This window comes from Humulus lupulus, chromosome 4 (assembly GCF_963169125.1).
Source record: "Humulus lupulus chromosome 4, drHumLupu1.1, whole genome shotgun sequence".
Lineage (NCBI taxonomy): Eukaryota > Viridiplantae > Streptophyta > Magnoliopsida > Rosales > Cannabaceae > Humulus > Humulus lupulus.
This window is the reverse complement of record NC_084796.1, coordinates 242,687,147-242,712,131: the sequence shown is the minus strand read 5'-3', so window position 1 is coordinate 242,712,131 and position 24,985 is coordinate 242,687,147. Positions and strand designations below refer to the sequence as shown.

Below are 24,985 nucleotides of genomic sequence, written 5' to 3'. Positions count from 1 at the left end.
CTTTAGTTAATAAGTTATACTAAAATCTGAATTTTGACCATTTATTTATTTATTTAGTTTAGCTATTTTTAAATAAAACACCACTTAATTATTAAACTTTTAAAAAAATAGCATCCGAATGTTCGATTTCTTTTTAGGCTGATGAGGTATCACCCAAATGTTAATTTTCACATTTTTTTCCCACAATGTATCTATGTATAGTAACTTTTGACGCATTAAAAACTGTTAATGTTAACTTTACCAAAAACAAAAAATAAAATAAAAAGGAATGTGAGACTTTGACCAACAACTTATTGTTGGCAACATTGAAAAAGAAGCTTTGGAAAAAGGGGGAAAGAACCTTTAAAACGAAAAAAATCAACACAAGCACAACTGTCCGACATCATGATATGCTATAATGCAACATAAGAACCGACCCTAAGAAATTAATTGAGCTCAAATCCAACGACCAAACCTTATCGAAAAAGATCAGATGTCCCGGCAACGTGCCCAAAAAAGTGTAATTGAAGAAAGATTTATCACAAAAGTGCACTTCTCTGACATGCTCTTATCCAACATAAAAAGTCCATCTTAAGAGACACATAATTGAACACTTTGAATGAACAATGTTGTAACTTTCAATTATGTATAAGGGTTTTGGTAATATTTACAAAAAGGTCATGAGATGGTCTCAACCTTCAATGGGGAAAAAAAATGAGGGGAGACACTTCTGTAAGTTGTGGTTGTTTAAATTGTTACATTGTTGTATGAGAGAACCCAGGGTAAAATTTTGTTTGTGTAAATTATGGGTTTGCCGCAAAATGATTGAAAATGGTTTCTAGATTGGACTGGCTGAGACTGTATTCTGCGATGCCAAGTTGATTTCTGAGGAACAGATTACAGAAGATATCATTTAGCTCAAAGGATCTAAAAGCCATGTAGTAGTAGAAGAAGAAATGGATCAATGGATTCGTACCTGTTTCGTTCGAGGTGCCCAAAGACATCGGCTAGTGATAGCCCTTCTCCATAAGGCAACTGCAGTAACGTGGAACCAATTACAATATTAACTGCACAGGTCTACTACCATAAACAATCAAAAGAACAAAGTCGGAGAAAAAGGGACCAAAGTGCAAAATATTTGGGGAAAGAGAGAACGAAGGATTCTTTGTAATTTCAATTTTAAAAGCCAAAAGCTATACTTGGGAAAGTAAGGGTTAATGTGCACTGTAATTTGTAATGGACTAACAGGACTTTTCATAGTTTAAAATGGAGAAATATCAGTGTATCAACCAAAAAAAAAAAGAGAGATGAGAATAATCATTATATAAATTATAAAAAACAGAACTGAGAAATATCACTTTGTTTTGATCCACAAGATTCTGAGAACATAAAATTATAATTTATCCAATTTTGACATGTACATGCTCATGTATTACCTGATATTTAACACTCAACCCATTGCATCCTTGGAAAGTTGCACCCGGAAATGATGAGACAACAAATGAATCAATTGCTGAAAACTTTTCTTTGGATAGCCACCATTCGGAAAATATTGGCAGAGGGATACCACCTGAAAACTCAGAAGGATTAAATAAATTTGACAAAAATTACATTATATATATGCACATTCATATTTATCACAATATAAAATTCCATGGAGACGCTACCAGTTTCCAGTTATTTTTACATTTTTTTACAGATTCCTCATGAAAGTACCTAAAATTGAAAGTTTTCATATCCACATTTTTAATGCAACAAATGTTTGAGAAACTACGTAGCATGTAAACGTAGAAAGAACATAACATAACAACATGCAGTAACAGATCATACCATCCCGAATCAATTGCTCACACAACTGTTCACCAAAAAACCCATCAGGTACAGGTGTCGATGAGATCAGCATCTGAATCCTTTCTTCATTGCCAAGCCACCTTCCAATCATATTTATAATTTCCCGTGACAAGCTAATCTCTCCACGAGACGTATTTTCTGATGTAATGGTGTCAGTTCTCCCAATGCAAGCCTCAAGGTCACCAAATAAACTTCTAGTATGTGTAGGAATATTGACTAGTCTTTCATGAATGATTTGGCAAAGATTTTCCATGTCCGCACAGCTGACTTCAATAGGTTTAATCTAAGGAGAAGGACAACGAAATTAGATATTTAAGCTTGCTGATACCACATTATTGAAACCCTAAGGTGCTGTTTGGTTGAGGGTAATGAAAACATAATAGGAATGAGAATGGAAATAAGAATAGGAAAGGAATAAAGTTTAATATGAATAATTAAGATATTCTTGTGCATTGAAATGCATTTTTTTCTCATTTTTTAGTAGCCATTCAACCAAAATAGTAGAAAAGCTTCCATTGGAATTGCATTCCAATATCTTAAATTGTAACCAAAATGGATTCTTTTCCATTCTATTCGTCCCAATCAAACATGACCTAAAAGTGAAAAGAAAAAGAAAAAAACCTCTAGCTCAAGATGATTCCCAAATCTTGTTTTCAGATGCTGGGGACTTCCAATGCATCTCAATCGGCCTCCTACCTTCAATGAAGAAAAAAATATAAAATTTAAGCATTAGTCTTGCCAATGACACTTAGTAGAGCTTCTGCTTCAAGAATCTACAGAGAGCAGAACTTGGTACCATTATCCCCATCCTTGTACACAGAGCTTGAGCTTCATCCATGCTATGGGTAGTAAGAATTACAGCAGTCTTTCCTCGTCTTGTTGAGATACGGGATATCACTTCCCACATGAAACGTTTGGCAATTGGATCCATACCTGGAAAAAAAAAAACATTGAAGACCTGCAATGGATTGAACTCTACGAAAACAATGTAGTATAAATGGAGAAACATTTCCTTCAAATAGAGCATGAAACATCTTCTGTAAAGATATGGTAGGTTTGCATCTTCTCATGCATCAAATAAAATCAAAGATAATAAGCCATTGCTTTTAAGCTAAAAAATTGTTCCACAATTTAGTACCAACGAAAGAGGTTTTGAAGATAAATGGTTGAAACTTGGCAGATGCCTCCAAGCAACATGAAGATGGAGGTGATTTACAATGGTAGGACATCAACTAATATGATGGTAGCCTTTAGAGTATAATTTCTATGCCCAATTAAATAATGTAAATATATTCTCAATATAATTGGCTTATGCATATTTAGATGCACTAGTGTGTATTAAGAGAGATTTCAATTGGCTATACAGAACTCCTGATACTCACTATGTTCAGACCTTTTATATGCAGTAATTGAGTTTAAATTACAAATCCAACTGAAACTTGTGGATCTACACGAGAAGTGGTTTCTTCATATGTTTTTGTATCACTTTGTGCCCCAACAAAAATAAATAATTCTCAGCTCTTTTACCTGTAGATGGTTCATCAAGTATGACTATAGGAGGATCTCCAATCATTGCAATCGCAACAGATAATTTGCGCTTGTTTCCTCCACTTAGAGAAAATGATGGCTTGTTAGCATGCTTCAACAAGTCAAACTCCATTAACTTTTCCATTACAACCTGTCCAGGGTAGCACACATAAGGGTCGACCTTTTGTTCATTACAATTATGCCGTTGTGTAGAAAACTTATGTTCAGTGTAAAACTTAATTTCAGTGTGCATGATCTCTCTCTCTCATTGTAAAAAAAAACATTACAGTCTCTCTCATTTTAGAAAAAACATTACAGCCAAAGGGAGTTTTAATAATCACATTTCTTTCAGTGTTTCTAATACAAGCAGACACAATTTACAAATGTAGAACCAAGCAATAAAAATGATGAGAAACCTGAGTTAACTAGATAGACATGTTGAGATTGAACACAAAATCTAGTTTAATAATCTTGTAGCAATGACAGAAAAGATCAAAAGTTTGAGATGAAAACATACATCATCTATCCGATAATCTGACACCCCTTTTATTTTTGCATAAAGCTCAAGATGCTCTTGGACAGTTAAAAATTCTAGCAAAGCATCGAACTGTGGGCAAAAACCAATCTGAAAATGAATAATAAAGACAATCAGCTTTCAACAGTATGATTATGAGAAATAGTCTAATATTTTGAGTACCTAAAATAAAAATCACAACATACGTGCTGACGAGCTGCCTTTGGATTGGAGCGAATATTTTTCCCAAATATGTAAGCTGATCCATCTGTTGGAGATTCCTCTCCTGCAGTAAAATTGGCTATGGTTTCAGACACCAAGCATCAAATAGAAGCCTGATTGATTAAGTAGTGCAATACAGGAATCATTCATACTGGAAACCATTTGAAATCTTTCCCATTTTCTTAATCTTATAGATATAAATATGCTGGAAGTACATATAGATACAGTTAAAGGTCGAATAAAGATCAACTCCACGAAATCATTACAGTACTCTTTTAATACTTGGAAACACACAAAAAGATAGAATCACCACCAATGACAAAGCAATAGAATTAGATTACAAAGGTCAGGCTTTCAAAAAAAAATGTATGAATCTCTTGGGTCAAAACTAATGCATACCAGAAAGCATTGACAGAGTGGTTGTCTTTCCTGCTCCATTTGTGCCTAAAAAGCCAAAACATTCCCCCTCTTGAACTGAGAAAGTCAGAGACTGCACTGCCACTTTTCCTCCAGGATACACCTGAAGTTTACAACATATATAAAGATTACAGAAACAAATTGCATAGGCCTTCGAATTAATAGAACTGAGTTTCATGCTGTTTTTTTTTTCTTCGTTAAAGGGACACCCAATTCTCTACTTACTTGTACTCTTGTTTGTTTTCTTACTAAAAGTTTTGTTTCTATAAGAGGGGGGATCAGGGGATGAAAAGCTCACTTTGAGAACTATCAAAACTATCCATAGATTATGAAGACATACCTTTCGAAGATTACGCAAGTAAATGATAGCATTCTCAATGGAACCTGAAAGTACTCTGTCTCTTTCCATTGCCACATCTGTGTCTTCATCAAAGTCAAGAGCAACTTTTTCTGCAGAGGATCCCAAAAGAGGTTCTGAATAAGAAGAACCATCATGTTGGAAACTTTTAATACTCCACCACTCCTTGTAGGAAGGCAAGATTTCAAGCCCAAGTGTCAAGAGGAAGTAACAAATGCTCTGTGACAAGTGAAAAGGCCAACTTAGATCATAGCATTACATTGTAAAGAGAAACTTGGTTCAACCTAGCATTTTATATAGGAGAACCAGAAACATTTACAAAATTACAAATAGAAAAATATGCAAATAAATGAGTAGATGTCCACTGCTAGATTAGCATAATAACAAAGAATTAGCAACTACCACAAAGTACCCAAATTTCTAACATAAAAAAGATACTATTTAAATTCTTTAACCAAAGCACTCCTTATAGACCCCCAATACTGAAGTTTATCTAACAAAGAAAGCAATTCTTCTTTGATTCCCTCAGAAATATTAATTTTTATCCAAGCCAAATTATCCCAACAAAGCACCAAAACTATAATTCCTCCATTAAATACTCATCTTGAACTCAAATATAAATATTTAACACATTCACCTGAGACAGAAGGATGCAAATCCTCACATCTCATGTGTCATATAATCCACAATTAACAGCATGAAACAAGTATAAATTACGTTTAAATCAAATGGTATTATTTGACCAGCTGCCATGTAAATATAAAAGATCATCTAAACAAATAACTTTATGAACCAGAGGCTATTGCTCATTGGCATCATATTTCTGAATAATTGTATTCCATTCTAATATAAAAAAAAATTATAAATGGAGAAAAAACCAAAACAATTTCATTAAAAAATTGAGAAGATATAAACCTCAACACCAAGATAGCATATCGAGGCACCAGTGACATTCCAATCAAAAGCCGCATCACTAGATTTATCTTTCATCCCTTGGCGCATAAGAGCAAGTGATGCAAGCCCATCAGCAAAGCAAAAACCTGGGGATAGTCGGAAGAAATTCTGGGAGAGTAGAGTGCACATGTCAGGAATGATAGCAAATTAATAATGTCATACAGTGCATTACACTGAAGGACAAAAATATGCTAATTTAATGAGGTTCATTCCTCTTGCTTGGTAGTGCAAAGTATGCTATTTCTCGTTTCTTATAAAAAATAAAAATAGACAATATGATATTTGAGTTCAATTCCTGCTTTTTAAATGAACGGGACGGTTAAAAATTTATGCACAATCCAAACCTCACAGTCATTTACTTTGATAGTGTTGTATAGAATGGACTTGATAAAATGCTGTCAACCTGAAGAAATACTTCTTCAGTTGGCTAATAATTTTTTAGTAAATAGGAAACTCACCTTGAGAAAAGAATTTGCACTAGCAGTTGTCTTAATAAGCCCCATAATGAAAGATATGACCATAAGAATGAGTCCCGAGAAAAAGTTGATCAAGAGAACAACATTCTGCATAGAATAAATTATTTGAATAAGCCTGAAAGTGTAAGCAGAAAATATGATTGTCTGGACATCAATAAGGATAAAAACATTTCTCACCTGAGCCATAGTATGGTCAGAAAAGAAGAAAGAAAGGCAATATGTTGATGATGCAACTGCTAAACCATATTCCAAAAACATGATGACTGTTGGCAAGAAACAATCCCTTCCAATAAACTGATCCAGACCTACAGACATTCAATTTTAGTGTAAGTGAAAGTAAAATTAAACAGCCTTATTCTATTCTGCACAATATTGCATTGCTTAAATAATACATGAATCTATATATTTACCTAAAACACTGAAAGAACACAACAGATGTAGACACCACAAAAGGGAGCATTTACGAGACATCAATTCAAATAATTAAGAAAAAAACCCCACTACATAACACTTTTGAGTAACAGATTTCTCACTAAATAGCTTGTATACTTATCAAAATAAATTAAAATTGAAAAAAATGATTTTCTTTTTATGTATTTTAAATCGCAAAGTGATCCAATTTCTTAACAATGATATAGTAGTTCAAAATCAACAAATTTTCTCTATAGAATATTACGTGTTGAGATTTAAAGATAAGACATACCGAAAATGCTAAAAAGACCTATTGCAAACGAGAAAGGAAATAAGAAGCTGATGAAGTCCCATATGTAAGTAGAAGCCCAATATGAAAGTATAGAAACCTGATCAAGGAAAACTACCAGTGTGAACCTCATGAAGAATGGAAACATAATTGCTAAATAACTAATAGACAAAACACAAGAAAATTGGTTTTCCAAGAAAATACACGTACCCCGCTTATCAGTTGTTGGTGCTTAGCTTTTACTTCTCGCTCCTACATCCATTAAAACTAACAAAATTACTCATCCATGATAGAAGTTAAAAATAATTACTGCATCACAAGTTATACAATGACAATGAAAATATATATTAACACAAACACACGCACAAAAGAGAGACTGATCCAAAGGATAAATAGCACGTTACATATGGTGTTCCTTAGAAAATGAAATTCACTGTCCAAAGAATTTTGCACAAGTAATAGACTTCTGGATGAGCCCAGTAGAATCTCTCATGAAAATAACCATTTCCATGGTGCAAACTGAAACTCAGTTCCTTTTCTTTTATTCTTTTTTTCTCTTTCTTTCTTTCTATCAGTGGACCTATCCAATTCTCTTAGTAAACATAGATGAAATTCAAGTTCATGAAAAAAATTATCTGAACATCGAGTCACATACTACATGAAAAATTCATGTACTAAATAACATAAGGGCAATTTGATCTTTCAACAAATTGGAGAGGTCTGCTTTTCTGAAAACAATGGACAAGATTCATCAAATCAACTAGAATTAACCACTGCCTATTGCAAATAGTTATAGTACTAAACTTCATAAAACAAAAGTTCTTTAGTAGAGTATCAAACAAGTAGTAGTTTCATCAGTACCTTCACAATGGAAACGGCAAATGAGGCAGGAATGAATGAGAAGGCAATGCTAACAATAACTGCAGCAGAGAAGGCATCCAGATCCTGCATAATTTACAAAACAACTCAAATTGCTGCAATCTATAAATCCTTCAAATTTGAGAGAGAGAGAGAGAGTTGATGTGGTTGAATGTGAAGCATTCTAGTATATTGTCAAAAAAACTCAGACATGCAACTACAAAAATATTTGATATTCGGATTCAGCTCATACATGATATAAGGATGCATGTTAGAAAAACAAAATCTGTGTAATTCAATTCTCTTCAATTTTGTGGAACATGAAGTTTCTCCATTATTTCATCTTAAATGGGAACAGCACTGATAATCCAAATGGTTGTTTAAACATTTAATATTAAGCTAAAAAAGAATGCAGTGATGGAAGGGAGGAAAAGTGAACATTTTAAAGGACAAAAAAGAAACTAATCTACACAAGACTGAGTTGACTTTATTTTTTTTTCAACAGGACCTATACTACTTAGATTCTTGTTTCTACATTTCCTCTCTCTGTATTTGAAAATAAAAGACTGTTTTTATCAATAAGCTAAATATTTAAAAGGAGTAACTTACATGACGTTGCAAATGCTGGCTATAAGTCATTGGAAGGGGGTGGTTGCGTGTTCTAATTGTCATATTTTTATCCTGAGTAGCAAGCCTAAGAATTGCAGCATTCATTAAATTAATAAAAGTTGGAGCAGCATGCTGACAAGAGCTGTTGTGCAGTACGGTGTATCCTAAACTTCCATCACGATTCTGATCATCCATTACAACTGCCCCATATCTGCAACAAACAGAGTCTACAATGAAATTGAACCGAGGGGAAACAGAACACATGTTCACTTGCCCTTTTCTTTCTGAATGAGAGGATGAGGCGTCAAGCAAGAAATGCCATAAAGCAATCTCTGGAGACCAATGTGAAGGAAATATACACAGCTTAAAATTTTGTTAGAACATGAAATTGGCAGAAATCATGGAGAAGATCTATTTCAAATACTATGAAAATTAATACGACATAAAATATAATTTATACGACTTTCATTTCGATGTGACAGAATAGCAGCAGTGTCATAGCTAACTGAAATAAATGAAAGGAACTTTGGAAATTTTTACCAGCATACCTTGACTGGTATGATTCATTAAAGCTAGACATTAGATATTCACTCATTGAAAGTAAAACTGGTCCCAGAGTTGGTCCTGCAGCCTCAATTGCATCAGTGAGTGCCTTTTCTGAATCAGGGAATCGATATGCACTTGGTTTAAAGATTTGAATCCAACCGCCTTCAATATACCGTGACACCTGCAGCATATATAGGTTCTAAGAGAAAATTCTGCATGCATTGAACATGGGACTATATTCTAACACCACTCCTATTCACACACAAAGTGACAGTTAAAGAGTGTAGGTCCAAATGTTAATTTATCAATTCTCCCAAAAGCTTAACCTGTTAGCAGGTAGCAATCACTGGACTAAACATACAGAGACAAAACAAAGAGAATGTACCATATATCAAAGAAACATAGATAAAATTATCAAGAGAGAATAATCACTGACAAACCTCTTTGGCAATAGGTGTCGATAGGTCAAAAGGAATTGGACCACCACCACCACCACCACTTAACAAAGTATTGAAATTTGAGGTTGTAAAGTTCACAGACTGCTGATCAGGATGTGGTTTAAGCTTGAGAAAAAGAAGACCGACAAACAAGAACACAACAGGAATCAGAAGCTGGAAAACAATTGTTTTCCGGTCCCTCCGAGCAGATATTGCTCTTTTTATGAATAGCGCTTTACAGTGCTGCCAAAATGTTGACCTTGAAATGATACAGCAGCAACAGCATTGCAGACTTAAGAAGTTAATGAAACTTAAAATTGTGGCAAAAATCAACCCACAAACTTTCCCCACCACAGTACACATGAACCTCAGAATATCTTTATAGTTCCCCAAAAGTTTGTCCGAGTGCAAAATCTTTTTGGGAGCTGTGTCATGAGAAACCTGAGAAGTCACAGGACCAGGTAAACAGAGACTATTTTTCTGCTCTAGACATTCAGCTTCATTGTAGTCACACCCCGCAACTCTGAGGAATACCTCCTCAAGAGTTGTGACAGATATACCATAACTTTCAATCATACAATAGTCTCTCTCTTCATCATCATTTGCTTTTATGTTGAAATCTGATCTTTTCATGCACCTTTCTATTTCCCTAAACATATTTTCAAACGACATTGAAGATGCTAAAGGAAGCTTGAAGGAAATCTCAGTTCCAACCTGGACAGACATATCAAGCCACATAGGTAAGCTATGAAACATGATAAAAAATCAGCAATGTAAAATAAAGTGTAAGAATCCACAGGAAATGGAGTATTATGCAGCCCACCTAATATCTTTTTTTAAAAAAAAATAAGAAACAATAATCATGTATGAGATAGACAGAAAAAAAATAAAGAAGATGAAAGGCATCATCTCATACTCCAGCCAAAGATGATGCCAAACTCTGATGAACTCAGAAAAAGAGAAAACTTTGAGATCATCCATGAGCCACCCAAAATATGGCCCTATCCCAAATCTTTAGTAATTCACAGTTTACTTTTGTTTCATATTAATCAAAGAACAATCAGTAGAAAAGCTAATCTCAATTTACCCCCAACATACATGCCAAGATTGACAGAAAGGCACATGGTACACAATACATTTATACAGATTTCTTATGGATACTTTTTAACCAAATTAGTGTCTTTCCTCAATATTTTTTTAGAAAAATATGAATAAATAAATAGTACTTACATATTTAATTAGATATGATAATGACGTCAATTATCGAAAATTTAAGATTATGTAAAATAAAGCATAATCTTCCAAGTGATTTTCCCTTAGTGGTGTGTTCTTTATAAGAAAAGGTCTGAACCAATTGACCATATTTTTTTACATTGTCGCTTTGCAGGAATTTTTTATGGGCTAAGTTTCTAGCTAAATGCAGTTTACAATGAACTTCCCCAAAAGACTCGTCCTGAATTGATGGTCCAAGAGTTTGTACGAGGGCCTTGATAAGAAAAGGAAGTAAATTTGGAACTAGGGTGTTTTGCATATGTTGTGGGCCCATTAATTGGAGAGAAATGACAGGATCTTCCAAGATAAGGAGACTAAGCTGAAATGCATTTGGAAAGAATCAAGTTGTGGGTTGCTATATGGCTAGAGTCAAAGTTTTTGCCTTGTTTTCCTTTTCTGACTTGTTAAGGGACTTCTGGATTTAATTTCTGGGGGTGGGGTTTGTTGTGGTTTTTTTGTTTTGTTTTGTTGTTTTATTTGTAACCACGGTATTCCTCCACCATAAGTGAGGGTTCTCAATTTTTTGAGAGGAGGTCAGCCTTTTTGACCTTTGTCTCTTTTTCAAAAAAAAAAGAAAAAAGGGATTGGGATTGCTTGATGTAATTTTATCTGTTTTAAAGTATTTGTTTTACTGTTGTGAAGTTATTTTTCGGTTTTGTGAGTTTAACTGTTGGAGCTTTGCCTCAGCTGGTCTCTTTTGGTTGCAATTATTCCCTACTTTTAATACAATAGTGTCATCATTTAAAAAAAAAAATTAAAAGTTAAAAAACGAACATTAAAGATTCCAAAAATCTAGTCATGATATAACCACAAATATGTAAAACATAAGTTATGCAAAACTCTCACTTTCTATGTTTTTAATTATTTCCTTTTCTATTTTTTTTTTAAGCATGAAATTAATGTGTTTGATAAATTATAATTTGAAATTACTATGAGATCCAAACATAATATTATTATTAAACATTTCAAAAAAAAAAACTCTATATTAATGTGGTTTATTAATATAAAATTACTAAAATAAAAAATATTTAAGATTTAAATATTGCTTACTTTATGCAATTTTGGATGAAAGAAGAGTTTGGGAGCCTGACTCTAGCAAGTTATTCTCTTGCAAGTCTGCTTTTCAGAAGTTTAGATTTGTTGATGGGTGGGGTGATGTGTTGTGGGCTAAGATCCTGTGGTAGAGCCGAGCTCCTTCTAAAGTGAAGGTGTTTGGCTGGTTGTTGTTTGTTGAGAAGCTAAGCGTTAATGATATCCTTTAACGACGGTGTCCTTATCAATGTCTTTCTCCCAGCTAGTGTGTTTGTTTTGTTGTAAGACGGGGGCTGAATCTCTAAGTGACCTGTTTCTGTTTTGTGATTTGGCTCAGTTGTTATGATCTAGAGTTTGGCTTGAGCTGGTGTTTGTCGAGCTCCTGCTATCAGTTGTTATGTTGTAGTTTAGTAGGGGATAAACGTGCGAATAAGCTATGGCGGTCTACTGTTTTGGCTTGCTTTTGGGCAATTTGGTTAGAGCGAAATAGCATAATTTTTTATGATAAGGTATCTTTATGTGACCACATTTGGGAGAGGGTTAAATTATGGGTTGCCACTTGGGTGTATCATTCTAAAAGTTTTGAGGGGTTATCCTTTTTAGACCTTACTAGGGAGTGGAGTAGTTTTTTGATTGTGTAGTTGGGTTGTGCTGTCTGTTTTTCTTTTTTCTCTATTGTGTTTGTTTTTGTTTTGATACCACGGTTTTCCTCCGCCAAAAGTGAGGGTTATTTATATATGTGAGAAGAGATCAGTTTAAGACAAGGTCTCTGTCTCTTTTTTCAAAAAAAAATATTGCTTACGTTATTATTATATTTGTTTATTTTAAATATTTTAATATAGATTAATATATAATAATTAAGTAAATATATTTAGATAAAAAAATACACATTTATTGCAGAATTTTTTTCAAAAAGCATCTTTTAGAATAAGCCAAAGATGGATTATGTCAGGTTTAGCTTTTAGCTATAGCTTCTGCATAAATTCTTCAATAAGTTATTTTTTTGACAGTTTATCAAACATCTTTATTGCACAGCTTTTTCAGAAAGTTATACCAAACTGGCCTATATATATATGTATATATATATTAACATATTGGATGCAATAATCACTAACAATTTTTTTTCCAAGTCATCGAATAATATGGATACCTCGCTCACACATGTAGCCGATGGAATATGGCGATAAACAATGTCCGCAGCTACAGAGGCAGTAGGTGCAGACTGAAGAAGTAAAACAGCAAGGTCACAACAAGTTAATTCTTCTATTATCATAAGATAAAATTATTAAATGGGAGCAACAAAACACAAACAAGAAAGGGAGTAAACCTTTACTAAAGTTAGGGTGTAACCAACTCCATATTGATGCTTCAAGAAAAGGGAACTGTTGAAAATGAACATTGCAATCAAAATATAAACATGTTAAGATCAAATCCTATAATTAGTGAGCATGTAATCAATTACTGGAAAAGAATAATTTCAATCATAAAAAACTGAATGTGTGGGTGTGTAAACACACACATGGACAAGCAAAGTACAAATGAACAATAATCCATATCTAAATAATAAATTTCTGATAATTCAAACCAACATGGATAAAAGCCTACTACTCCTGCTTCTTCTTTGACAAAAAACAACATAGTGATAGACCCCATACTGCTTATTCTATATGAAGTCAATCACGGGGATAGTATGAAAACCAGGTATTGGAGGGAAAAAAAAAACAGAAGATCAAGGAATTTGCAAGAGCTAGGTATTAATAGGAAAAGAATATATGGATAGTTTTTTTATGTAGAAGAGGATGTGGGAGTTGTTTGGGAAAAAGTTAAGCCTTGGGTTGCTATTTGGATCCTCAATAATAAGGATTTTCAGGCATACTCATTCTCTATGCTTCTTTGCGATTGGTATTTCTAGGATTTTTCTGGGAAGACGTTTTTGTCGTCTTATACAATGTTTTAGATTGAGTAGACTTTTTGCTACTGCCTAGGCTGTAAAACAGATGATATCCTATCATCTTTTATCTGTTTTTTTTTTTGAAAAAAGAGACAGAGGCCTTTGTCTTAGACTGACCTCTTCTCACATATATAGATAACCCTCACTTTTGGCAGAGGAAAATCGTGGTAACAGACACAACAGAGAAAAAAACAGACAGCTAAACATCCCAACTACACAAACAAAAAACTACCCCACTCCCTAGTGAGGTCTAAAAAGGATAACCTTGTTTCTTATCCAAAAAATAATAGAGAAGGAATATAAGGGATGGTATAAAATAAAGCTCAATGAAAAGGGCTACAGCTAAGAGTCTAAATTAGAATCAGAAGAAAACGTGTGTCCAATAACATGATGTGACACATTCCTGCAGCTTAAGGTATAATAGTCTTGACAGTTCAATAGCACACTGTATTCACCAGAATATAGTCCAAAAGAATGCACATATTGCTTGCAAAAATTCATGTTAAAATAAATAAATAAGGGTGGTTCAATGATAGTCGGGGTGAATAAGAATGGTATAGTATGTACCTTCCACAGCATTTTAAGGAACCGTTAGCCATGATAGCAATTCGATCTCCAAGTTCCTCAGCTTCATCCATTGAATGTGTTGTTAGTAAAATTATCCTGCCCTTTTTTATTTTCTTTATTAACTGCCATGTCAAACGCATTGAGTACGGATCCATCCCACTGGTAGGTTCATCAAGAATTATAACCTGTACATGACGCAAGAAATCATTCCAATACATTATTTCACACCAAAAAAAAAAGAAAAGAAAAAAAAAATGCTCCGCAGATTTCCAACAACCTTACTATTCCCTATCAGTGCAATACCAAGAGATAATTTCCTCTTCATGCCTCCAGAAAGAGCCTTCACAACAGTGTTACTTTTGTCAGCCAGTCCCACCTGACCATAATAAATGCAACAAAAAAGAAAAAAAGCTTAGTTAGACCAAAAACCTAAGATAAAGATTCTCAGAGAAACGAAAGGAAAAGGTCTAACAAATCAATGTTTGCCTATGTTCAAATAAGTATGGTAGATAAGGGAACTAATGCTTATACTAATTCTGTATGATAAGAGACCAAAATGTAGTTTGGCAACTGATAAGCCACGCTCAAGGATATTTTCATCTAATAAATCAGAGGTACTCAGTATGTACAAGTCATTTCAATTACCCATGGCATATTTTGCACCTACGGATATGGCATCATCCACTTTTATCTCACAAAAGCATCTTGTCAAAAATTCTATTCAAATACTCAAACAATCCCCTAGAGCATAGCAACACCAGAATTCAAAGAATTACCCACCATCAAGTATTCATCTTATAGCCATGTGGCTAGATCTGGGTCCCTTTTTTTGAATAAGAAACTAGATTGTAAATTAAAAAAATGATAGTATCATCCTATTAGCTTTAGCAGCAAAAGTACTCTTCCTTCTAAAACATACTGAAGAACAAAAACAAAAACATCTTCCCGAAACTAGATGCCAACCACATATACCAATCACAAAGAAGAATTGATGATGAAAATGCCTAAAAATCTGTTAGACTAGAATAGTCTTTGAAAATCCTCAACTTGTATAGATCAATTAGAACAATATACACACTACCAAGGCACTTCGAGAGGCCCTAAAACTCTCCCCAAGAGCAAAGCTCTATTAATAACAATCTAATTCTCTCTATGAATCTCCCCTTACGTCCGAAGTAGTATATATAGCTACCCCCTAGTCCACGTTAGCAACTTCTTATAATTTTATTGGACAAACATTAATTACAAATAACAGCCACTAACTAATAACAGCCTATTTTATGTACTTAAGTTCTATTATTTCTCCTGGAATAAGTAAACCTCACAGGAGGCCTCATATTCCTATCAAAATCCTTATTGTTGAAGATCCAAATAGCAATCCAATACTTTACTTTCTCCCATATAACTCATTGTTAAAAAATTTGTTATTTCTTTCCAACCATATTACCCATACTAGTGCAAGGACAGCCACGTTCCATAGTGTAGAATATCATGACATGATGCTGTCCTTTCCCACTCCACTCCCATCTGCTCTAGGAATTTCACACCTCAGAGGACAATGTAGAAACATGTAATTACCAGAATCCAGATTTCTTTTAGAACAACACACACCAACTGGGAGAGAGCTGTTAAATGGGTTTCCATCTTTGTAAGTTATCGTAAGTATTTAGCTTGTTGAGTGCCACCAACCACCCAAATACCTTCACCTTTACTGAGACTAGGGATTCCAAATGAAATGGAAAGAATTGAATTGGGAAATCCCATTTCTATAGCTTCTCAAATATGGTTTTACAAGAGAATGCCTCGTATTCCTCCATCTGTCATGTCCTCCTATCAGCCACCAAAGTGTAACTTCTAATAGGTTCTAACACCGAGATCAAAGTTGTCCCTCACTGCAACTCCCTTTCTGTTAATCTCCTAAAGAACTTAAGGTCCAATGTGAATGGTCTTGAAGTCTTCTTCTTTCTGTTTTCCCTTAATTATGCAATGAATTTATTGTGTGCAAGGATGATTCCATAGAGTTAAGGGAACTTGTCAGCCAGTGTTGTTTCTCTCATCCAAACATCCTCCCAGAATCCAATGGTGTTCCCCGTACCTAGTTTAAAAGTAAAAAAATGCTCAAGAAATTCAGTGCAACATACTGATATAAACTTCCACAAGCTTCTGATCGTAACTCTAAAGACCAGGGATGCATCCCTTCCATTCGAAGCCACACCATACTTACTCTTGATGACCTTGTGCCAGTGTCTTTTTCCAATGGGAATCTCCATAACAATTTCATAGGTAGAGCTCTGTTAAGATTCACAATATTGACTATGCCCAACCCTCGAAACTCTTTAGGCTTGATGAATTTCTCCCAAGCAACTATGTGGTTACCTTTCTCTCCATCACACCCTTACTTCTCATTTTTCATTCCATCTCTTCTGTCACCTTCTTAGGAATCCGAAAGAAAGAAAGGAAGTAGGTCGAAATAGTTGTAAAACTGAATGAAAAGAGGAACCCCTTATCTTTCGCATCTCTAGATAATGTGAGATTTTATTCCTCTTCAACATGTCTTAAAATATTAGGTCTAAGCCGCAAATATTAATGATCTAAAACTTATAATCTCAATACATTTAGACTTTAAAAAGCCATAGTATACAGAGTCTCCTAATTCAAAGGCTAGCATTGAAGACCATTAAAGCACTTAAGCTGAAGATAGCACATAATCATATTTCTTATAAAGCCATACTAAATTGATAGGGAAAAAAACCATTATCAAAGTAGAGCATGCGAGAGATTGATGGAAGAATTTGAAGGATCAACCACAAGCGAAAATGGCAGAAATAGTGCCTCTCACACCAATGTGGCCAAAAAAACCAATACAGCAGAAGATTCATGCAAGACATTGGAGATAGAAACAATGACAATGGTTTTAAAGCAAGTAAAGGATAATTGGAGAGGAGCTTACTTGATCAACCATATCAGTAACAACTCTTTCTTTAGAGTCCTCCTCAACACCTTTCAACGTGGCGAATATTTCTAAATGTTCCCTCACCTGTGTACAGTATCATCCAAGCTATATTGAGAGGTCACCTTATAGTCAAAAGCAAGTTCTATTAAAATAATCACACTTCTAACTTACAGTTAATTCTGGAAAAAGAATATCATTTTGAGGACACACACCCAATACCTTCCTTATCTCGTCCTGCACAACAGATTTTTAAGTCTATTATAATAACAAACTTACATTTACCTTTAACCAAAATAGAAATAATAAGTGGGAAAACAGAAGTTGACAGTGGACTGATATGACAAAATAGATTCTGTCGATAGATATTTTGAATCCTAAACCTTTAAAAGCCTAGCATAGTATAGGCAGCAAGAAATACATAATTTACCATATCTGATACTATATTCTTCCCAAAAACCAAAGCATCCCCTGAAGTAGGACGAATAAGACCAACAAGCATTGAAATCGTTGTACTTTTACCAGCTCCATTGTGTCCTTCATAATAAATAATTCAAAATCACTAAATCGGACAAAAAGTAGTATATCAAGATACAATTATTCTTATAAGAAACTAGAAGTTTCATTAAAATAAGGGAAAGGAATAAAGAAAATTAAAATATTATATATATATACGTGTATGTATATATTAACAAAAAAACAATAAGGACTTCTCCTAGCTTTTTTTGTTGTAGAAGACCAAAAAAACTTTAAAATATGGGTAACGATTGAAACTCTAAAGATATTTCACACTTCAAATTTCTTATAGCTTATAGGATTCTCTTCTTTTGGACCAAAAATGTTTAACCAATTAATTCATAATTAACCGAGTAGGGGCTGATAAGATCGTCTTCTTCAACAAACCAAAATTATAGCAGACTTACAACCCATATTATAAGTATATCTCCAAAGGTTCTTTAAGAATATAAGTGATTGTATCAAACAAAAAGTTGAAAAACATCATCATAGATGATCTCTAAACAAGAAACCTCTGCACTTTAGGAAGTGACATTTAAAAAAAATGAATAAGAAGGATGTGTCAAATTTATATACAAAAAGGTTTCCCTCTTAAAAAGGAACCACAAGATTTAAAAGTTTCTGAGATTCAGAAACCACTCGCTGCTTGATAATAAATAACAAAAATGATAAGGATGAGAAAACAAATTGCATATTGACCAAGGGAAGACATTGGCTGACAAAAAAATATTTATGTACTTACGTTTATAAATCTGGAAGATAAATGCTATAGAAGTATTAAAGAGTACAGTAGACAAACTATTAGACTAGATTTCAGAAGCATTAAATATATCTATCAATGGTTTTCACTTTTCATAAACAAATCGGCAAACCACGAACCCATAACATTTAATTGTTGATTTCAAGAGTACTAATTCACAATCTTCCTTCATAAGAAACTAGTCTGTTACTTTTAAAGGAAAGTAGGGAAAACTACAATTGAAGGAAATTTAAAGTTGCTTAAGTGATCAATATGCAAGTTAAATTTTACTAATGCCAATGCATAAACTACAGCATCACATAATGGGAAACATTGGCATTTCACCAAAATAATAGTAACAATAGTAATAGAAGCAAATGGCACCATTTGAATATCAAAAATCAAGCTCCAAATTATGAACTAGAATCACAAGATCATTGAATGATAAACATAACTGTTAACTGCCAAGTAAGAATAACCCTCACCTAGAAGAGCAAGAATCTGATTTTCATACAAGTTGAGTTGTAATGAGTTAACAGCACAACACTTCCCTTTTTTAGAGTCATATACCTTTCGCAGATTCCTTATTTGGATACATCTAGGTACAAATAAAAGATGTGAGGAAAATAATCATTTACTGGTCAGAGTTTACCATTACGACATTCAAATTTTAAAGCACATACCTTCCATCAAGCTCTTGTTGCTTCATGTCCAAGCTGATCGCTTCCACAGCTGGATTTAAATTCTCTGCACCAGAAAAATTCCCTGAAGCTTTTCCATTTACACTCACTTCAAGAGTGGAAGTATGATCAATGCTCATATTTATCTTCTTCCAAAAAATCTTCTTAAAAATGAAGTTCCATGGGTAACGAATTCCATTCTCTCTGGGAAGAACCTAATCAAACATATACAAATTGACGTCAGAAATATAAATGAAGTTAAAGTTAGAACTTACCAAATGAACTTCAGTTTGTAGCTAATATCAATTGAGTTAACCATCATATATGAAGAAGAACAAAACTTTGATAAAACAGAAACCACATTTCTTTCAATAGCAGGTTTATATATAAATATATAAGAAAGAAAGAAAAAAATCAATGTTCAAAAACTGAGGTGCATATGAGAGAGGAACAGCCATCCTAAAACTAACAAAATGAAAAGAAGGGGAAAAATGAAACTGAATGAAAAAGATGCAAGAAGCAAGCATCTATTCAGAAATACTTGAAACACAGTAACCTTTACTCGAATATTACTCAATTATAGTATCTGCACTGTTTCATGTCAAATATATTCTGGCATGCCAAATCTAGATATAAATTTCAAGCATAATTAACACAGAAAATTCAATAAACAAATAAAAATTTCTGAGGGAGAAATTTCAGCACAAAACTGAAAACTATAATAGAAAAAAGTCAAGCATCATAAGATATACCTTATCTAAGTAAAGACCGATTGCACCGTACAGCATTGTGTCAACCAGCATCATCAAAAGACAGACTGAAAAATTGACTCCAGATGATGGCTACAGACACTCAAAAAAAAATTAGACAACTGTTTTTTAATAAAAATAATTTATTATTATAATAGAAAATATCTTAGTTATAGAACATACTCGCCACATGTTGGTCCAACGAAGTCCCACATGAGCACGCTCATAATCAGCAATGTTAATCGAACCTAGAGCAAAGGCCGTAGGTGAAAGCAGAGAAGAAACAACCTTTAATACCCTGAGGAACAAATGTTAGAGCCCATTGCACCCTTTAAACTGCAACTGGAAAGTAGAAAAGGATAGTGAATCACAAACATGCTCAGAGCAGAGTACTTACATTGAAACAGCTTGGTCATCAACAGAATAATATGGAAAAAAGCCACCCAAAAAAGAAAGGGTTCCAACGGCAACAGCTGTTTTGGCTCGTGAAAAGAATGTAGAGATTAAAAATGATAGTGTTATTGCACTTAGTCCAAACAGAAAGAAGTATGTGAACACCACAGATTTGTCACTATATTTGAAAAGGTTGTCCATAGTGCAAGCCACAATAATTGCAGATGAAACTGCAAACTGCAGAAGAAATCAAGCTATCAAAATAAAAATAAATAAAAAAAAAACCTCTGAATAAAGAGAAAGAAAGTGCAGGTCATGCTCAGAACATTCAGCAGGAAGCAGAAGTATTTTTCTTAAGCTCTTGTACTTATCTATCTGATCTTTGATTAATAACACTAAAAGTTTTGTTTGAAAAAGTAAAGGTTGATTGTAACATGCTTCTAGCTGTTGTAACTATTTGACCCATAGAAGTAAAGGAAGTTTAAACATAAAAAGTGAAAGAGCTGAAAACTCTGAAGTTAAGGATCTAACAATAGAACATTTATAGCTTGTGAGGATATTGATTACTATTTGGACGGAGTTAAAGTATGGGTTGTTAAATGATTGACTGACATAAAAGAAGATAAAATTCTGTTTTCAAAATTTTTAAGGTGGTTGGGGGTTTCTGTTGTAATTGGAGAGGACACCCTGTAACCTTTTGGTATTTTTCTCGTTCTGAATAGTATTATAATCTTTGTTTCCTATAAATATGTATATATGAATATAAACAGGGGACAGAATACCACACTGAAACAGTAATCAGTTACGACAGATCTACCTGCAAAGAATACACAATAAACCAAGAAAGGTAGAATATTTCATCTTTTAGCCCCATCATGTAGAGACCCTCTTTTATCTTCTGTTCCTGAAACATGATAAATTCAAGAACTTTAGGGCAGAAAATGGAGTGCACATTCAAGGCAGTAGAGTTTTTTGTTTTTTGTTTTTTTTATTTTTTGACAATTGATGGTTAGGTTAATTATGTCCCCAGGGTAACTATAGTAACATCATTTAGTACACTTAAACTGATTGTAATCACTAACAAACCTTCTCAAATACCGTGTAGCTGATCAGACGAGATATTGGGTATAGAAATCCCAAAAGATACCTGCACATCCAGGGTACAGATTAATCAAGTACCGCTTGTGCTTTTAAAAACATACATAAAAAAAGATGGTATTTAAGAAAGGACAGTATATACATATTGAGCTCGACAAGAAACATACAATACACCCATGACCTTCTTGACGATTGACTGGAACTCATCATCAGTGTATTCACGTGTGGGAAAGGGAGCTATTCTTATGTTAGAAGGGCTAAATTGCATTAATGGCCCTTTTAGGGACGAAGACTCCCCAAAGGGATAGATATAAGAAGGTTCGTTTCCAATGTCGGATTGCTGTGCAGCAAAAATTATAAAAGAATCCAGTATCTGCTGGAGCTGCAGTAGTAAGAAATGTAAAATGTCAGACTAATAAACAGAAAACAGGGCACATGGAAAGTGGAAAGTGGAAAGTGGAAAGTGGGTATCACCAAACAATATGGTTATAGGATCACTGATCAAATTAGTGCTGGTAACACTAAGTGCAAGTCACTGGGCATAACTGCAGTGCACTAGGTATATCTTACTTAACATATTTTAGCAGACCATTGATGTACCATTGCTGCTTCCAATATCTCTACTAGCAGTTACATATTTCCAAATAGTGGATGTATCATCTTATTATCATTACTGATTTAACATACAATGTAAAAAATAATTCAAAACAAGATATATTACTCCTTCCCCAATATCAACAATTCTTTGTCCCTTATTTGTATGCTTGTAGCTTCAGCTCAAAAGATGAAGAAGAAAGACCAAAAAATTGCTATAAATGATCTAATGAATACAATGTGCAAAGCTATTACGAATTTGGAGCCAAATTCAATTTAATTGCAGATAATTTGCAAATTAGGGACTCTATCCATAATAAGTGCATAGCAAGATTTTTTTCCTAAAATAATATGATAGAAGCACTAAAAAGAAGAAATTGAATACATACAGAAAAAGAAAAAGAAAAAAAAAATCATGCATAAGAATACCAAAAACAAAAAAGTGAGCACAGGAAACATACAGTCAAAAAACCACTGAAGCTGTACTGCATTATCGGTACAGGATTAACGCCCAGTTCCAAATCATTAACATAAGGACCATTTGTGTCCATAATGGATTTAATATTAGGAAATCCCTGGAAAGCCCATGTGTGATTGAGACGTATACTATAATCAAACAACTGAGGACCCTGATCATGGAATACCACTGCTCCTTTGATTTTAGGGTTTGAACAATTCCTAGATAAAGAGAGACGTTGGAGTTAGTGAGTGCCAAAGCCTGAATAGCAAAATGCAACTCTCATAGAACCAGACAGACTAGTGTCAGTAAGAAGATCACCTCAATACACGTGTAATTAGTCAGACATTTGACACAATTTACATGTAGAAACATAAATATTCTTAAACCTATAAAACGATCAGGATAGATACAATATAATTGTAATCTTGTTGATCATAGCTTACACGAGTAACCCAATTGGTTTAAAGCAGTTGAGCAAATCAAAGCAGATCATAAAACCGTGACCATGGAGATAATAGATCAGTTTGCTTATTAAAGAAATAACCATATGACAAATCCTATCCAATTCATCTAATGACAAATAACCATATTCTTAAACCTCAAAAATGATCAGGATTGATACAATATAATTGTAATCTTGTTGATCATAGTTTACACGAGTAACACGATTGGTTTAAAGCAGTTGAGAAAATCAAAGCAGATTATAAAAGCGTGACCGTGGAGATAATAGATCAGTTTGCTTATAAAAGAAATAACCATATGACCAATCCTATCCAATTCATCTACACATGCAAATCTCATACATAAAAACGAAAACACATTTTTTAATGAACAAGGTCAAGTAAGACAATACAATCACATATAAAACCAACAACACAAAACAGTTAGCAACTTGTAACCAAAACATATTTCTGCACATTTAATTTATATCAGTACATAAGAATTACCTAATTTCACTGCAGATAGCGTAGTAATCCGAGCGAATATAGGTTTCCAGCTCTTCTTCATCTTTGTAGACTTTGCTAACTAGCTGGAAGTATAATATACATTTTTAGCCAATTTACAATAGAGTACATTTGCTCTAGCTAAAAAAAATTAAAAATAACAAATTTCTTTAACTTTCTTGAATGTGACAAAACCATGCATCAAATACAAGATTGTAAAAGCCACATTATCAGAGCATATATGAGACGTTCAAATGCATAGATTGACATCAATGAAAAATTGAAGTACTGCAACAAAAGAAAAATAATTACAATATTACCATTATTATTTAGCAAAACTTACTTGCAAGAGGGGAAATTTTATTGACATTAAGTTAATCATTGTCTTTGTCTTCTCCGTATCGGGTGCAAAAGCCAGATACTCTCCTTTGCTCAATAGTAGTTCTAGAAGCTGTTCAAAACTAGGAGATGCTCCTTTGCCTACTTCGACAAACATATCTTTCTGTATATACCTAGTTCATTTTAGTAAAGCTTATCAGCATTACTAGCAGTAGATAATGAATGCTATTTACACAAGCCAATTTTGTTCTGTTTTTTGCCATGTTCTTTTACACAACTTTATCTAATAGTAGATAAAAGTTTTCTTCTTCTTTTTTTCTTTTTTATACGAAACGAAATTAGTTTATTTGTAGTGTATAGCCATCTACTCCAAAACAAACTCATTGGGAAATAAGAATTCTTCGAAGAAAATGTTTTTCCACAAAGATCAAAATACATTAATTCCAAGAACATCCAACAACGAACCCTTACCCACACCAAAAAGAAAACAATACTACAAATTATTTATTAGAAAATTTAAAAAAAAAATAATAGTAATACAAATTGATCATATAAACAGCATAGTAACTCTTTTTTCTAGTTTTTTTTTTTCATTTTGCCAAATCTCTATTGGAGATCTCCCATCTACCTAAAATAAGTGATAAAAATACAAAACAAGAAAGTATTAAGCCGAGACAGAAAAATTTAACAATAATGGTGGAGACTCACGGTTGTGATGGGTGAATTTGTGTATCCACTTGAGTCCTCACAGCTATTAACAACAACATAACCACTGTAGGGAGCAAAATCTGCCATAAAAAGGAAAATTCAACATTGTCAAATTCTCAAAATCCAAGAATAACTCCATCAACTTCAAACTCGAAACAATTGCAATCACCAGTTCACCAAAACAACCAAAAACAATCCTCAACAAGCGATGATCACTAATCAACAACAACATCACAAATTGAAATTTCATCTTCAAGGCTTAAAACGGAAAGAGAAAGAGAAACCTCAGCAGCGGTAATGAAAGGATGGCGAATTTTGAGAAGCCAGTTCTTGCGAAGCATAGCCTTGAGCTGTCTGCTTGCGGCCCCCATCTCTGCTCGCTCAAAGTCTGAACCCGAAGCCCTAACACACTCTGGTTTCCTTTTTCTAGAGAGAGAAATGGGAAAGAGTGAGTGAGAAAGTACAGAGAGTCAAGAACACGGAGCCGACGACGTGGAAGAGGTGCCCATTCTCTTTGTTTTTGTTTTTTTGTCTTTTTTTTAAAA

At 33.7% G+C, this 24,985-nt stretch overlaps 1 protein-coding gene across 1 annotated transcript; it reads right to left on the bottom strand.

Moving 5' to 3' along the window:
* Positions 1–599: 599 nt before the first annotated feature.
* On the bottom strand, positions 600–24,985 carry LOC133831462 (ABC transporter A family member 1). Its single transcript, XM_062261764.1, has 40 exons — positions 24,725–24,985; positions 24,441–24,520; positions 23,737–23,905; positions 23,397–23,479; positions 22,451–22,667; positions 21,563–21,777; positions 21,384–21,444; positions 21,115–21,201; positions 20,302–20,534; positions 20,088–20,202; positions 19,908–19,997; positions 19,159–19,370; positions 18,961–19,073; positions 17,651–17,757; positions 17,395–17,457; positions 17,221–17,307; positions 14,548–14,646; positions 14,271–14,455; positions 13,080–13,134; positions 12,903–12,974; positions 9,452–10,162; positions 9,014–9,192; positions 8,466–8,676; positions 7,860–7,943; positions 7,209–7,250; positions 7,002–7,098; positions 6,476–6,603; positions 6,281–6,385; positions 5,784–5,930; positions 4,851–5,087; positions 4,493–4,613; positions 4,078–4,157; positions 3,875–3,982; positions 3,358–3,508; positions 2,627–2,763; positions 2,452–2,526; positions 1,810–2,113; positions 1,416–1,549; positions 956–1,014; positions 600–864 (listed from the first exon to the last, which is right to left on the bottom strand). The coding sequence occupies exons 1-40, from the start codon at positions 24,809–24,811 to the stop codon at positions 783–785; spliced, it is 5,622 nt and encodes a 1,873-aa protein (XP_062117748.1). The 5' UTR covers positions 24,812–24,985; the 3' UTR covers positions 600–782.